The following is a 17,719-nucleotide window of genomic DNA, read 5'->3' on the forward strand; positions in this document are numbered from 1 at the left end:
CGGGTGGCGCCCATGGGGCTGCAGACTGGGGAGCTGCGGGACAGGTAGGCGAGGCCCGGTGCCCCGGCCCGGTGTTCCCACCCGGTGTTCCCGCCCGGTGTTCCCACCCGGTGCCCCCGCCCGGTGTTCCCGGCCCGCCTGGCCCCAGCCGGGGGCTGGAGCTGCCCGGCTTGCTAGGCCGCTATTCCGGCCCTTTCAGGGCCTGCGGGGCCACCCGGCTCAGTCCGCATCTCTCGGCCTTGTTGTTGAAAGGGTTTCTGCCCCTGTCCCGTTTTGGCAGGTTTTGGCTGGTGGTCAAGGAAGATGGGCACATGGTTACAGCTCGCCAGGAGCCGCGGCTGGTCCTCGTTTCTGTCGACTCTGAAGATGGGCACTTGGTCTTGGAAGCCCCGGAGATGAATAAGGTCTCCTTGCCTGTGAAGCTCCCCAGAAAAAATCCTGTGAGGAACTGCAGGTACTCGAGAAAGGTGTTTTTGCTGTGTTGTTGTTGGTTTTTTTTACCTCCTTTCTCTGTCAATACTGTTTCTCACTTTAATGCTTTGCTTTTCAAGACTGTGTCATGGTTTGCCTTTTCTTATGCAGAAATGGGAGGGTGAAAGTTGGGTGGCTCTGCTTGGTTTTTGTTGGGGTCTTTCTCGCAGTCTGCATAATGGAGACGTAAGACTGAGACCTGTACTGGCAGCAGCAATGGCCTTAAACTAAAAGAGGAAAGGTTTAAGTTAGACATGAGGAAGAAACTTTTTACGACGAGGGTGATGAGATACTGGAACGAGTTGCCTGGAGAAGTTGCAGATGCCCCATCATTGGAAGTGTTCAAGGCCAGGTTGGATGGGGCTTTGAACGGCCTGATCTAGTGGAAGATGTCCCTGGCCATGGCAGGGGAGTTGGAGTAGGTGGTCTTGAAAGGTTCTTTCCAACCCAAAGCGTTCTGTGATGTGCTGCACTGTGTGTTACGCAGGAGATCAGGATCGATTGTTGGAACAAAAGGTCTTGGTTTAATCTGCTAAACTTTGGTGAAAACAAATCTCAGGAAAACATGACACAAGGTTAAAAAAAAATACATGGTATGTCTGCCAAATGAACTGTGATCTTCAGTTTTCATAGACTGTCATGTTTTCTCAGACTTGTCATTTATGTTTGCTTCTCATGTTTTCATTTTTGCTTGGGTGAGCAACTGCATCTCAGAGCCTGTCATTCATATTGAAATTTCTTGGTCACCACCAATATATGCAACAACTCTTTTGCATACATGCTGGCCATTTGGAATACTTGAGATGTCAGGGTATAGATTCCCCTACCCCTGTCTGCAGGCATTTAACTGAGGTGCCTAAATTAGTAATTTGCTTGCCTGAGGCTAACCCTGTTGCTGTGGAAGCTCTTGATCAGCATAGTTCAGTATCTCTGTTTATACAAGGCAGGTGCAAGTTAAAAATGACAACATTTCTTATGGAGAAACAGGACAGTCTTTTAAAAATCTGTCTATAATGTGTGTATGTTATCGAATTACACATACACTACAAAACCATGTGGTTTTCAATACATTCTTTTTCTAAAATCTGTTGTGGCATTGGAAAAAGTACTTAGACTTAATGCATTTCAGTAATGCAAAATTATCTTGGATTTTCCAATTTGAGATATCAGTGACTTTCTTCTTCTTAAATTTTTAAAAATTTCTTTCCCATAATAAACTATTGCGTTCTCTGGCTTTAAACTTGCTAGAATTTGGGAATGCAAATAAGCAACAGTTAGATACCAGTATTTGGATTTTAAAAGTTAGCAAGTTGTCTGGTGTTGTGGATGGTGTCATAGGCTGTGAAATCAGCAATACCTACAGTTAAATGTTGCCTGGTGCTTTTTAGGAGGAGTCCTGAAGTTTTGTACGACTTCCTTCTGCTTGTACAGCTTACCACTTGTCTCAAGGCTGATTGTTTCTGATCTGTTTAGCAATTTGTAAGAATGAGGTTTAGGGTTGGTACTATATTCAGGCAAATGAGGATTTGGCTTTTTCTCAAAGACTCTTCCCTTCCAGCTGGTGCGTAGGAGCCCCTGTTTAACTGCACAGTATGCTCTTCTGCCGTGGCTTGCATTTATTCTGCCACTGGGTGAGCACGATGCCTACAGATTGGTGCTGGCTTGTGCCCAGGTGTTGGGAGCTCAGGCAGTGAGTGCAATAGTGCATCTGGCTGCAAAAGGCTGCACAGACGCTAATCTTGAAAACTGGTAAGCCCAGTTGCAGATTTTATGTGGATATTTACAAATCTTGTGTTCAGGGGAGTCAAATGTAGGACTGAAGCCATCGTGCAGGCACAATTTCTGTATAGCCTTCTGGTTAAGAAGCCTTATGCTCATCATTTGTGCTTTTTGTCAGAATGTGTCACAATAATTCAGTTGTGTGATCTGTTCCCATGGATCCCTATACCATGAGATGCTCAGGATAGATTTGCTTCCCGGGTGGAAAACAGTAGCACTGGAAGCCGTTAAGACCCTCATCTCTGTTGTTCTCTCAGCCAGAAAGCACACAGGGACTGAGAGAATGGAGGGGAGAGAAAGGGAGTTGAGTGCTGTCTGGGGGCAGTGACATTGAATCCCAGCCAGTGCCACAGAGTTCATAAAGGGATCCCAGCTAAGACAGCAGGGATGTTGCTGCCAGCATCCTAACCATCAGTCTCTTTTATGAATAAAAGAGGGCTCTGTGGAGCTGGGCTCCTACATGAACAGCCTGGGCATCTCTGTGCTCTAAGCTGTCTAGGGTATGATTGCAGAGACAGAGAAAAGTGCAGTGCATTTGGGTCAAAATCGGTACTTTGAAGAAAGTAGTAAAACTGTTCATGGCTGTTGCTGAAGTTTATTGAAAGGTTGAGCTGAGTTTTAACATTTCTGTTAAAGTGTTCATGGCATAAACTTGTTTGTATTCTGCTGCCAGTGGCTTTTTATGTCCCATGGACTTTGCTTCCGTTACAAACCTTTAACCTCTCTTAAGATACTGAGTTGTTATTTTATGTTAAGTTTGAGCTTAAAAGTTTCGCTTGGGTCTGGCTACGTTTTTACAGCACTAAAATCTGCAGGAAAATTTCAGAACGTTTACAATTATTAACACTTGTGTCACTTACAGTAACTAGCCACATCCTTTCAAGCTGTTATTCATTTTCTGAAATTAATTGCCTTTCTGTTGATTTATGGGTAGAGATCTTGCAAATGCAAGAGTCACATGCAAATGCAAGAGTAGAGTTCTTTTTTGCTTGCGAGTGTGACAAACAAGTAGGTTTGTTACTGGTCATTGATGTGAAAGTTAGTTCTGGGCAACTAAAGACTATTTAATGGCTCATTCTTTTACCAACTGCTGTATCCTGGCTGTGTCTATGTTACTTAGTTTACGAAAAAACAAGGTCTCCACAAGGACATTTTGCACTGGGAATGATCCGTGAGCTAAATTCAGAAACCAGTTTGCACCTCAGTGTAATCCAGTTTGTTTGTTTACTGCACCTTGCTACTACTATTAAAACAAGTTGTTTGCCTTTAAATAATAAGCAAGTTTGAGCCTTTGGCTTTCCAGCTAAAGTGCTGATGTGTCTCGTGACGTTCAGGGTATTTGGACTGGATATCCAAGGCAGGGATTGTGGAGATGAAGTGGCTCAGTGGATCACTACTTTCCTGAAATCAGAACCATACCGACTGGTACACTTTGAGTCCTCCATGGTGCCAAGAAAGTCAAAGGACAGCATAAACCTTTTCCGAAGCACTGATGAGGTAAATCAATGTTCTTTTTCATGTAAGTGCTTTATTTTAACCATTTCCCACCCACCCACTGAAACCCTCGCATTCTGTCATTGATGATTGAGCCTAGGCTAGCAAGGTGTGTAGTCATGTACTTAAACCACATGAATATTCTAATTTTCTATTATGAGGAGACCTGCTTAAATTTTATTTAAAATCTGTTCTAAGCTATTGGCCATTCACAGCTAAAGAGTCTGTTACTGGTATTTGAAGAGGAACTATTGCATAGCAGAATTTAATAGCATTCCTTTTTTCCTCAATGAATAGAAGAAGTTATATTTGTAAAGATATTTTGGGGGTGTAATTTATAGTGCATAGAAACCTCTGTTTCCTATCCCTTGTTAGGTCTAGGAGTGTACTTAGCTGAGTTGTTTCCTTGTATTTTGTTTAAAGGAGCAATGCTTAACCCAGGAAAGAGGTTTCATTTATCTCTTTCTGGTAAGAGGCTTGAAGCTGTGGAATTTGAGGAAGTTAATACAAGTCTTAATAAAGGAGATACTGTGCTCAGATGTCCTCATAGCATTGGAGCCACTGATGCCGTTCTTTTTGTCTGAAGAACTCTCTCACATGAAGATGGTTTGAACTATACCTGATGAGTGTAAGCTTTTTAAGGAGTACCTTAGGGAGTACCTTCCCTTACTAATGTGATGTTGTTATCTGTAGGGCATCAGCATTTTGCTTGTTGTTGCACAAAGAGAAGAGGTATATTCAATTATAGACTTTTATGCGTGCACGTGTATTATGTAAGGGCTCTGAAACCAATGCAGAAGAGTAATTTCATCAAAAGGGGTGTCAGATTAAGAGGGATGACATCAACAAATCCTAACATGAAAAGAGGGCAGAATTGTTTGTGTAGTTTTTTCAACACTCATTTTCTTGTGATTGTAAATGCACGTACATGGCAGGGGAAGGGATAATGTAAGAGCTAAACTCTAAAATTCTTGTTAAAAATTATCTTTGTGGTGTGGGGTTTTTTTTTGTGGGCCTACCATATATAGGAGTTCTCTTTTAATACTGTTCATTTACCTTGTTTACTAAAATGGCAGCCCTCCCACTTGCAAGCAAACTGAGGCTGACAAATGGACTGTTTCAATTTAGTGTTGTTATTCCTGTATATGAAGCTCCCTCTGGCGTTGTGATAAGGTAGATTCACTGTATAGAGAAATCCAGTTAGCTTATAGTCACAGGTTTATATGTAGCTAATATGTGACCGCTGGTTCCAACATATCTGTCATTTTGCCATTCGGTAAATTTGCTCCCATGCTCTTACAGCAACCTTAGGATTTGTTTGTGTTTGTTTATGTAGGTCGCCTATCCTGACTGTAGCCCAGCCTTGATCATCTCGGAAGCTTCACTGGAAGATCTAAATTCTAGGCTGGAGAAGAAAGTTAAGATAGAGAACTTCAGACCAAACATTCTTGTGACAGATTGCAGTCCTTTTGAGGAGGTACAACAGCTGTCTTAAGTGTGGTTTTGGAAACTGTATGTATGTATGTATGTTTGTAACTTGATTTCCTTGTGTGAAAGTGCTTAAAAGGATAAGGAAAGCTGCTCTTCTGAGATTATTTTTTTTTCACAATTGGGTTCCAGAGAGATAATTTCAGCTCACATCAGTGCATATGAAACACTGAGGGAGGAGACAAGTCTGTGAATGCTTATTTAGCTTAACAAAAGAGAAAGTGTCTCCCATGACATTCTCATTAGGAAACTGTGGGAGTGTGGGCTAGATGAGTGGACAGTGAGGTGGACTGAAAGCTGGCTGTGTGACAGAACTCAAGAGGGTTGTGAGCAATGGAGCAGGGTCAAGTCAGAGGCCTGTTCCCAGTGATGTCCCACTTGGTCCAGTCTTGTTCAACATATTCATCAATGACCTGGATAAAGGGAAAGGGTATATCCTCAGCAAGTTTGCTGATGATACCAAACTGAGAGGCTCCAGAAGGCTGTGCTGCCATCCAGCGTGACCTGGACAGGCTGGAGAGCTGGACAGAGAAGGACCTGATGAGGTTCAAAAGGGCAAGTGTACAGTCTTGCCGCTGGGGAGGAGGAATGGCAGGCACCAGTATAGGTAAGGGGTGGACCTGCTGGAAAGCAGTGCCAAGGAGAAGGATCTGGGAACCCTGGTAGATAATAAATTATCCATGAGCAATCTGCCCTTGTTGCCAGGAGGGCCAATGGAATCCTGGGATGTGTAAGGAAGAGTGTGGCCAGTAGGCTGAGAGGGTCATTCTCCCTCTCTACTTTGCCCTGGTGAGGCCACATCTGGAATACTGCATCCAGTTCTGGGCTCCCCAGTTCAAGAGACACGGGGAACTACTAGAGAGAGTCTAGAGGAGGGCAACAAAGATGACTGGGGGATTGGAGCATCTCCCTTATAGTGAAAGGCTGAGAGAGCTGGGACTCTTCAGCCTGGAGAAGAGAAGGCTGAGGGGAGACCTTATGATTGTCTCTTAAGTTCCTAAAGGGTGGGTGCAAGGAGGATGGACCCAGACTCTTTTCAGTAGTCCCCAGTGACAGGATAAGGGGCAACAGGCACAAGCTGGAACAGAGGAAGTTCCATTTAAATATGAGGACAATCTTGTTTATGGTGAGGGTGACAAAGCACTGGAACAAGGGAGGTGGTGGAGTCCCCTTCTCTGGAGATATTCAAGACCCACCTGGATGCAGTCCTGAGTAATGTGCTCCAGGGGATTCTGCTTTAGCAGGGGAGTTGGACTAGATGATCTCTAGAGGTCCCTTTCAACTCTGACAGTTCCATGGTTCTGTGAAAGCTCATTTGTAATAATTTGTAAATTGACAGCATGCTGTTCTAAAGCCTTTTGTGTGCAAGTAGAACTGACCTTGCAATACTGCAGTCTTGCTGCATCTGACAGTATTCTGGTAGTTCAAAAAACACTTCTCTGGGAAGGTATCTGGTCACAAAATGAACTATTGATGGTGACTTTTGAGTGGTTTTATATCCTGTTGCCATTTTTCTAAGTAATTTTCTCTGTATAGCTCTGATAATCACCCCAATAGAATCAGTTCCTAAAATGGGAATGGAATTTTGTCTTCCAGGAAGTATCGCAATAGGAAGCTTATGTAAGTAAGAAGCAAAAGCTTTCTTCCACCAAAAATTACCTTTTTTTCTGAAATGATGAATTACTGGAAGTCACAGACCAGATTATCATACATACAGTAAGAATAAACTCTCTAGGTTAGGACAAGTGCATAAGAATTTATTACTTGTGTATCTTTCTTCCCAGATATAATTATTAGTGGTTTGTGAACTGGATGAATGCAGTGGCTGTAGAGTTTTCGTTAAAGTAGTACCATAATATAATTGTACTTATTTTGGAGGTGCAAGTAAAGGTCATCATCTGGAATGGTACTGCTTCTTCAAGGAATGACTGTGTGACATATCCCACATGTGAATATGTGTAATCTGTTCATAATGTTTACCTTTCCTCAGGACACCTGGGAGGACATTCTAATTGGCGATGTGGAGATGAAAGGGACAGTGTGCTGTGCCAGGTGAACAACTGAGATTTATTTTATATAAAGTATAGAGGCTTATAAGAAGAAGCTGTTACTGATTTGATGCCGTCTGTCATTGCAGGTGTATTTTAACAACTGTTAACCCAGACACTGGGGTCCTGGACAGGAAGGAGCCTCTGGAAACATTGAAAAGGTTGGAAAAGTACCAATGCTTCTTAGGCTGTGTCAGTGGATTTAGGCTAGATCCCAACAGATGTTAGACAAGTGTTTTGAAAATGGTTTGAAGTTTGTGTGGGACATAATAATATAGTGTAAAGGTCTGTGTATATTGGCTTCCATTCTACTTTCTACATATCTATATGGTATGAAAATTCAGGAAGTTCTCTCTTTTTTCTTCCAAACTTTGTATTTGCCATCTCTTTCATCTCTGCTAGGGTGTATGCCTGGGGTAACAGTTACTTAAAGTATTTAAAGATCTGACTTTGCAACTTTGGCTTTTCTGTTCAAAAAGCCTTTTGTGTGTGTTAGGAAGGATGTGTGAGTACAATCAGGCTTTTTTTGTTTTTGTCCTCAGTTCCAACTGCTTGATTCTCTTAATTGTATTTTTAGGTTTTAGTCTAGTGTGGTTACCAAAACAGGGCATCACTATTCAAAGGTTTTCTCTCTCATTGCTGTTATTTTGATTGTTAGAATTTGCTCCTGCTGATTCTAAAGAAGCGCTCTCTCTCTGCAGCTACCGCATGTGTGACCCGTCGGAGCGGCACATATACAAATCCAGCCCTCTCTTCGGAAGATACTTTGCTATTGACAAAACTGGAACGATTCGAGTCGGAGACCCTGTGTACAAGATGGTCCAAGAATGAGAGAGACTCTGATCAGAAGATACCTTTTCACTTTGATATGCAAATTATTTTCCCATTAACACTGTCACGAGCATAACTTTTTCTTACTCCTTGCAACATTTTTTCTGTTATGCTCCTTTGTAAGGTGCCAGGGGGTGTTTGAGGCTATTATGAAGTGCCAGTTGTTTCAGATCGTGTCATCTACTGGCATGCCTGTAGCAACCACATCTTTAGTTTTTCTGGAGGCTGTGATAGAAGAAACTCTGATCAAAGACAGACTTCACAGCGCTACTGTGAGTATTGCACCTCCTAAAGTCTCACGTCAAACTCAATATTGGAATGCAAAATTTTGTACCAGGGCTTTGCATTATGTATTAAATACGTTCAGTGCCTATAAAGAACCACAAAAACAGTCATGCCAAGTGTGAAGTAAGCGTGTTGATCACAGAGCTGCCTTTACAGGTGAACAGGGAGTGCAGGTGGCAAGGCTCTTTCTTAAATTCTGTGCTTCTTTAGTTCTAAGCATCTTACCGTCTCCGTACCAGGAGGTACTTCTTGCAATCCTGCAGTCACTTCCTGAAGATTGCTCCTCTTTCGAGATTGGAGATGTACCAGAAGGAGAAGGGTTGGTGACCTGACTAAATGCTATTCCAATCTAGAGGTGGGAACACTGGCTAACCATCTGTAAAACTGAGGGGTTCATTTAGTTGATGAACTCTGCTTGACGGAATGTGAATGATTTTTTTATTTTTTTTTTTACTCTTGTGAAGCATACTGTAACAGCTAGGCTTTAGAGTAGTGGTGTGTTTGCTAATGTATCAGAACTTCCAGTTTGATTAGCAGATTTAAGTGTTCACTGGGTCGGAGACTTTATGCGTGTTGGAGGGGAAGAAAAGATGTTGGGAGTGATCTGATTCCAAGCCTGCCCTATTGAAGCTGGTGGTCAAGCAATTACTACATGGCTCTCTGTTCATGTGTAGTTCCTCTCTGGCTCAGTGAGTCTCATGCTATAGAGAGTTAGGCTGCTAAGTAGATGTTTTGGAAGCTTCAGTTTTTCACTGAGCATACTAATATCTTTACTGGTTACTAATTTAGATCTGTTTGCCCTCCACCCGTATTCTAAACAAAGTGGCAGCCATATGTGTGAAGCTGATAAATGTATTTTCTGCATAAACTTATATGGCATAAAACAGGTATAGGAGGAAACTAGCTGTGTGATAGCAGTAGTGTATTTTCTTTAAATATTACGTGATATTTTGAAATTTAAAAATAAATGTGGACTCCCAAGACAAAAGCCACCCTTATTTCAAATGCTTGACTGCCCATTGTGTTGTCATAGATCGGTAGATGTAGGAAGAGTGTTGAACTAGTCAAAAAGAGGAATCTAATTAACTGTGAAGAAGGACAAATCATTGCTAAATTTGGTGTTTAGCTTCTTTGTTTTCTGTTGTGAATATGAAGCTGGAATTTTGTTGCATGTTCACAACTCAGACTTGCAAAGTGAAGAGCTGTTGTGCCTTTGAGCCAATTGACATATGTATGTGGCAAGTCTGAAGAAGGCATATAGGGAATTATTTGTGAACTCAAGATTGCTTAAAAAATACATGCAGAGCACACTGCTTAACAAAAGGATAAAGTTCTCCTGTGACAGACAAATGCCCAGCTAGGACTGCATTCTCCATGTTTGTGCATTGTTATGCCTGATGCAGGGACTAGTGGGAGGAAGTGAGAGAAAAAGCATATTTTTAAAAGGAAAATAATCTTGAGGTTCATTTTTAAAAAGCTTATGTTGAAGATACTTACTAATGGAATCTGAAAGCTTGTGGAGTTCCTCTGGTATTATTAAGCACAGGCAGCCTGCTGGTCTGCCAAAGCAATCAGTCAAGTATGTTTCTCTTCTTTAATTGAGAAGGAAAGTGAGCTGAGTTTTTGCCTCTAGCCAAGCATGTTTTTTCAATGTTGTTTTGGCACCACATTAGGGTTTATGTAATATAAATTATGTGGTACAGATAATGTTGCTTCTTGTTAGGCTATCATCAATTGGTGTCATTTGGAAATGGGGCTGTTTTTCCAATGAGAAATTGCATCTGTATTCCAGTTAAGAAAAAGCCATAGTTCTAAACTCCTGATTTATCCCTGTAGAAGCCCCTTAGAAGAATTTGATTACAATCCTAAAACAGTACGCATCTGAGTACAACACATGTCACAAATGACACTGAAATCAATTATGTGATGAAAGAGAGCCATTCTGCAAAGTGGAAAGAGTAACTTATGAACATTATAATATTAATGTCTTCACATATGTGTTGAACTGCTGTAATTGTAGGAATTGTGGTTGATTTTGCTACAGTCATTCAGGAAACATGAAAACATGTCAATCACAAAACGTTATAAAATTGTGTACTTAAAAATGTTATTTTTTAAAAAATTCTAAAGGAAGAAAATAAATACTATTGAATCCAGGTTCTTTTAAGGTGTAAAATTTGTGATTCTTCTGTTGTTTTCTGTTTTGGCATTTAACTTCTGTTGCTGTTTCCAGGACCTCATATAATTAACAGGAATTATTTATTTATTTTTAATCTTACCTTTAAGCTCAGGCAAATATGCAGTTAACCAGAGGAAGCCATGTACATAAGAAAGGAGAACCATCAGATGTAAGTGGTCTTCAGACTCAATTTTATAACCTTTATGATCTAGATGATTAAAAAGATGTTTACAGACAACCTCCTCCCCGCCCAAGCATAGGAAAATAGGGGAGAATGGGTTTGAAAGTAGGAAGGTTTAGTATCCTTCAGTAAAAATTAAGGTCATGTTTCCCATTTCAGGTCTCTAAGCATAAAGCCAAAATTTGTTTTACAGCACTTACTGCACCGCCATAATTCTTGTAGAAGGATGAGGGAGGACAGTCCTGGCAGGCAGAAATTTCCTGATTGCTTAGAATTTCAGGTGGGTACATCTTCAGCCAAGTCTGCCTCCTCCCCAAAAAACCAAGATAGATCTGTGCTTACGCATCTTAAGGAGAAAAAATGCTTTCCAAAAGCATTGCTCTGTTTCTCCGTATGAAAAAAAAATATTCCTATCCCTAGACACTACAAATGGCAAAGGTTTCAAAAAGGACTGCCACAGGGTGTTCATTTCTGGTCTGTTCTAGCACCATAAATTGCCTTGTTCTCATTTTGAGATCCATATGAAATACCTGATAGTGGGCAGCTGCAGGGCTGAGGACTACACCTGTCTTGTTTCTTTTGGAAGGAACGTTCTTAAAAAAAATAGTGCAGGCATCAAAACCACATGTGTATCAATCTCATCTTCATCGGTAGGAGAGGCAGCATTCATATCTCAGAAGTTCCTGGTTTTAGGTATTCTGCATAGCCATTATGTTAATGTTAACAGTCTTTGCTTACAGTGTCACTACTAATTATTTTTTAGTTTTACCCAGAGATATTGGTAAAGTCAGAAAGGGTTTCAGACACTGGGCCTCTGCCGAAACGAATCTTACTCGGTGTGACAATATTTGGATTCTGGAGGTGGAATCTGAACTTGTTTTGACTTTACTGGTGTGGGACAAGGGTTGTCACTTGTAGATGTATTTCTAATTTTTTTAAATTTACTGGTGTTAATTTTCAAGTGCCTTGAAACAGTGCCATACCTGCCTGCTTTCCGGGCTATTCTCTGGGCAGTGTGTGGAGGATGCTCACAGTAGAGACAGGAGTGCTTGATTGTGACTGCACTGTGTTGTTCAGGAGCATGCAGTGTTGATTGTGCTGGTGAAGCAGGGGTTAATACCTCTTGGCTCCTCAGCAGGCAAGTTGCTGTTTGGAGTTGTTAAAACCAGGCTGTGGGCAGCCAAGCCTAGCAAGGAATGTTGGACTGATCTGAGGGTGAAGGTGGGTATCATGGGCCACAGGTGAGACTGAAGCTATAAAGTGAAGAGAACGAGGGAAGAGCCCATCCACGGTGAAGGGAAGGATGGTGTCAGCATGGCAAATGGCAGCTTGATTGGTCAGGCAGACCAAGGGGCCCAAATGTTTGTAAGAAGAAAGGAGGTGAGCGAGGCTCAGGTGTGCGTTGGGACTGGAGCTGCAAGATACAGGGCTGTGAGTCAAGGCAGGGATCTGGGTAGTTGCATGTTCTCAAGGCACTTCTGTGCAGATTGAGAATGAGTCTTAGTTGTGGCATAGGGCTAACTTCAGTATTTGTCATAGTCACTTGTGACCTGGCCTGAGGAATGTCACACTCCCCAGTGGGCAACAGCTCATCACATTGACTAAAGGGAATTAAAACCAAGTAGTTGTAGCCTGAGCTAAACAGCAGATAGACTGTCCTCCACCTGGGCAGACCACAGACATAGATAAGGCTGTGGTATGTCAGTGTGAAGTTTGGGTGGGAACTTCTCTAACTTTTCTCATCCTCTGTAAGGCTAAAGCATCTCCTCTTTGCTGTTGGGCTGTCACATAGTAGGCATCTAGCTGACTGAAATCTCACTTTCCTCCAGGATCAGTATTGCACAGCAGAATTATATCTCCTCTACTGCACAGAATTGCTGACAGCTTATCACTGCTTGTTTACTAGCTGGCTGTTCTTGCTTTCTTTTGGGGCTAGATAAGGAGCACAGTGAAACAATTACCATGCTTTGTTGATGCACTAACCCTCAGAGCCTCTTTGCTGCTGAACTCCAAAAACCATCTGCATTTGCTGTTAATTGAGGTTTGTCTTCTAGAGATTATCAATTATGATGAGAGCAGACATGATTCTTTACACTGACTTGCAGATAGTTATTTTCAACAGGCCTACCTATATCACCTTGGCATACGTAAAAGGTGATGACTAAATCTCTTAATTTTATCAAGATTTCACTCACAGAGTGTAGTCATCTCTAATTGCAGAAAACAAAGCAATAGGCATTAAATTCAGACTTTGGAAACAAAGTAGGTATTCTCACATGGTATGGGGCACAGGGCACTTCCCATTATGCTTTGAAAGCTTAAGATGTTTAGTAGAAGATCAAAAGATGCAGTGATAGTTGGACTACCAGAAGATCACAGGAGAATCAAGAGTACCAGCAATGGTAGATCCTTGAAAAGCTTTGTAGAGTCCCAAAAAGAGTAACTGTCTCAAAACAGACACCCTGACAAACTGGACTTTGTGCTTAGGTGGAGGCCTCATTCAATAACCACCTGGACCCTGTTCTCACAAGGAGAGACCTTTGTTTGGTAACTACCCTGATAAAATGGACACTGCCCTTGAAAGGGGAGCCCCTCCTTTGGCAGCCACCCTGATAAATGGGACACTGTCCTTTCTTGATAAGGAACAGTGGCCAGCAAGAGAAGACCTATGGAGTCACAGCGCCACCTTGGGAAGACCACTGTCCTGTTTAAGGAAAGAGCACATCTGTAAAAATAAAGATAATTGCTCAGTCAACCTGGATTGGGGGGAGGGGCGGGCAAGTGATCGCTCTCTCCCTTTCCCCCCTTTTCTCTCTGTTTCTAACCTTATTCTCGGCACATAAGAGTAACATAGTTTCTAATTTTGCTAAAGTTTTCCAGTTGTAACATGATGTTTTGAGAGTACCATCTTGCTAGGTTCTGCTAGTTGTAATCTGTTGCTAGGAGGGTGATATTGTTGTGTGTTTCCCTTTGACAAGCCTTATAATCTTACTAATTTTTAAGTAAAAGTGTGTTTTGTGAAAGCTTCCTGGGTAATGGTCTTACTCTTAGAGTACCACGCAGAGAATTCCCAGGGTTAGTCTTGCCAACTGGGTTGGTAAAAGAGATTAATTAGGAGGACTGGGTCTGAATCTCCCTGGGTTGATCCCCAGCTCTGGGGAGCCGTGCTTACTTTGTGGGATGTGACAGTGCCATACCTAACTTGTGAGACGTGACAGACCTTTACCTCAAAATAGAAATCTTCCACTGTTTTACAGTTGCGTGGTTTGGTATATTAATATTAACCCTCCATTCCTTGGATTCATGTAAGGTAGAGAAGAATATAAATCTCTTTCCAATTTGCTCGAGAGAGGTGACAAAACTTTTGTTTCTCTCAGATCTCCTTTATTTCTGTTTAATAGACCTAAAGCCATCCAGTAATGGTCTGCTGCATCCCATGCGCTGTGACTTAACAGCAGAACTAACTCTTCTAGCTCATGTTCATGTGTTCAAAAATGTGACTTACAAACATCTTAATTGGGGATAGGAGGCTTGCTAGGTAATTAATCCTGGAAGGACACCAGGAAGCCAGGTAAGTCCACCAATCTAAATTTCAGTTGTAAAGTCTGGAAAAATGCCTGAACCTTTCAGACTTCTGGAAGTGGATATAAGCTCAGTTTACCTGAAATAAAAGGACACACACCTGGAATCCTTCAACAACCAATTAAAAAAAAGTTAAGGCTCTTGGGCACTTGAGCCTAGTGTCTGATGGAGCAGAAGGTCTATGCAGAAGGTCACTTGTATGCAACCCTATATAACTGCTCTCTAACTGGGCAAACTTTACCATGTAGTGTGACCAAAAACACTCGCGTAAGTGGTCAGCTGGGATCTCTCTCACTGCAAGACTCTCTGTTGAGGAGGTTGGCAGTGTTGGCTGTGCCTTCTAGGAGGACCTGTTCTGGGAGCTGTTATGCTCTAGGAAGTTCCTGTGATTCCGAGGCAGGGTGGTGCCTCATCTGTTTAGTCTGAGACACTCTGCACAGGAGAATCCCTGGTTTTGTTACTATGTTATTTATATATAAAAAAATCCGCACTGGAAATGTAGCACTTTTGCTTCAAGGCCTGTTTCAGCTGAAGGCCACATCCAAGAAATCCTGATGTGGTCAGCTGCCATAGACCTGCTCACCAGGATGTCTGGATAGATTAGAACCGTGCCTATAAGGGACTTGAATGCAAATAAACTGAACTCTGTCCAATTTTATACCACCTTACAAAATGCATGAACTTTTCCCAGATACAAGAATTCAGCATGAGATCTCTAGCCTGTCTTAGGACTGTGCATGGATTTTAAGCTCCCATAAATGTAACCAAGTGTAGGTTTCCAAGAAACGCAGTCATTTATTTGAGGAACTGATGTCCTTTGGTGCATCCCAGAGGGCAGATCCAGATGAGGATCCTTCCCTCTTTCCTGGTAAAGCTTTGCATTTGGCAACACTGGCTCCTAAACCTGTTCTAGCTCTACTGTGGCCAGCAAACTATTCTCCTACTCCCATCCTTTTCTGGATGTTCAAGAAGAAGAGCTGTCTTTAGGTCTTCTTGTCAGCTGTTTGACATGCTGCTGCTTTTTAAAGAAATGCAAAAGTTCAGATCTTAAATCACTGATAAAGACACTTTAAAACCACACCTGACTATGGAGTGGCTGCTGCTCACCTGTCAGGGCTCTGCTGCTGTTATTGCAGCTCACATTTCCCCTGGCTGACTGTTTCAGGGAGCTTGCTTTGCTCCCCTTACTGGTTAGGTGTTCTGGTATTACTGGAAATGCAAATCTGTTGGCTGGGATCTCGGGAGCAATCTCCCTCTCCCATGTGCTTCTTGTGCTGTGTCCACAAGCACATCACTGGTTGTTTTACTGGGGAGCTGCCTGCCCCGTGTATCTGTTGTGGCTTACGTGGCCCCAGCACAGTGTTGAACACCTATCAGAGGATCTAGAGAGAGGGTCTTTGGGACCCTGGGGGACCTGGGAGAGTTGGAACAGGGAGGGCTCAGTATTCCCCCCACTTCCTGCCATCGTCTATAAAAGCCAGGACACCCAGCAGCTCGGCTCCCCTTTTTTTTTCCCTTCCTGCACCTTCTCCCTTGCTGCTGCTCGGAGGTTCTTCAGTTTGCCACTGCTCTCCAGAATCCAGCTCCATCAATTGCTGTGAGGAGCGCAGGATCGCTCTCTTGGGGCGGCCTCGCCACAAGGGGCCCTCACCCACCTACTCCTGCCATCATTGAGATCGGTTTTGGATATATTTGTGTGTGAGTGTATGGATCTGTTCTTTCCCCCACGTGTCACTCGCTTTTCTGTATCACGGCAAATGGGTTCTGTTTCAATTTCCAACCCTTAAGTCTCTCTTGAACTTGCAGCCATTTCCTCTTGTTCTATTGCCTGTTACTTGGGAGAAGATACCTGCACCCATCTGGCTACAACCTCCTTTCAGGTAGTTGTAGAGAGCAAAAAGGTCTCCCCTCAGCCTCCTTTTCCCCAGGCTAAACAACCCCTGTTCTCTCAGCCTCTCTTCAAACTGTGACAATCCCAGTCTCCTCACACAGTATTTCTCACAAAACAACAGCTCCCCACTCCACAATATCCTATGGCAGACACAATTAGAAGAGAGATAAGATCATTTTACTGTGGATAACAACAAAAACAAAAACAGCAACAACAGTAACAACAACTGTGGGGGCCCAGGAGTCACAGCAGCTCAGCCCAGGACAATGAATTGGCACCTGCAACGACAGAGTCAGAAAGCCCTGATCAATCCATCATGGCAGGAAGAAGCAGGATTTTGTTCCCCCCTCTTTGGGAAGCACCGTTGACAAGGAATTGTTGGTGGCCCAGAAGGGAGACCAATTGCTGGCACTGGCTATGGGCAGGCTCTGGGGCCTTGTCCCCCTGGGAATACCCTTGGAGAGCTAGCTGGGCATGTGCAGAGATGCCCAGTGCCCCTGCGCCACGCAGCAGGGCTCCATTGGGAGCCCCTGAGCAGCTCCCATGGAGTTCTTTCCAAATCCTGGGCAGCAGCACCATCCCTGGCATTCCCCAGCCAGCAACTTGGATTGGCTTAGAGCAGTGTTGGGAATTGGGAAAGATGAGCAGCAGAGCCTGGTACACACCTGCCCTTCCTGCGCTTCCACACCTTCCTGTATCTTCTCATTGGTCCATTCCCAGCAACATTTTCTCTTGCTCCTCTTCTTTTCCATGTGCCTTTCATTCTCCTCTCCCCAGGCCTGTTTTCTCTTGCTGTTTCTTCTCTTATCTTTCTCCTGGGGAGAGTTTGCAGACCTTACCAGCCCACAGTGGTAAGGCTAAACAGTAGAGCCCAAAGAGTGGTTATCAATGGTGCAGAGTCCAGCTGGAGACCTGTAACTAGTGGAGTTCCCCAGGACCAGTGCTGGGTCCAGTCTTGTTCAATATCTTCATCCATGACCTGGATGAGGAGACAGAGGGTATCCTCAGCAAGTTTGCTGATGATACAAATCTGGGAAGATTGGCTGATTCACAGGAAGGCTGTGGGGCCATTCAGTGAGATTTGGACAGACAGGAGAGCTGGGCAAAGAGGAACCTAATGAGGTTCAACACAAATAAATGTAAAGTCCTGTGCCTGGGGAGGAATAACAACATGCACCAGTACAGGCTAGGAGTTAAACTGCTAGAAAGCAGCTCTGTGCTCGCCTAGTGCAACTGAGTAGCCAACTTGCCAGGGTTCCTCACCATGTATCACATGGGGGGGCAGAGGAATAACCCAAGCACACACCAGCCCTACTGCCAGGCAGAAGCAGAGCAGCTCCTCAGAAACTCCCCTCCTAGGCCAGACATGCTGTCACCACATTTGGGGATCTGACATACCTCTGCTGTTGCAGGCTCCACCACCTTCTTTGTATCTCCCCCAGCCTCTTGGAGGACACTGAGCAGAGAGCAGGGGGAAGGCAGCAAGGGTT

General features: G+C 43.3%; 1 protein-coding gene across 1 annotated transcript; it reads left to right on the forward strand.

Moving 5' to 3' along the window:
* On the forward strand, window positions 1-8,111 carry LOC104386232 (mitochondrial amidoxime reducing component 2-like; the record flags this gene model as incomplete). The annotated part of the gene is made up of 7 exons (XM_009994805.1): window positions 1-44; window positions 281-454; window positions 3,585-3,747; window positions 5,081-5,221; window positions 7,223-7,284; window positions 7,370-7,441; window positions 7,982-8,111. Coding segments are annotated over 7 exons (786 nt in total), but the record flags the coding sequence as incomplete, so codon positions are not given.
* Between the last annotated feature and the right edge of the window lie 9,608 nt (window positions 8,112-17,719).

Source organism: Chaetura pelagica, unplaced genomic scaffold (assembly GCF_000747805.2).
Source record: "Chaetura pelagica isolate M959 unplaced genomic scaffold, ChaPel_1.0 scaffold2, whole genome shotgun sequence".
In the NCBI taxonomy this organism is placed as follows: Eukaryota; Metazoa; Chordata; class Aves; order Apodiformes; family Apodidae; genus Chaetura; species Chaetura pelagica.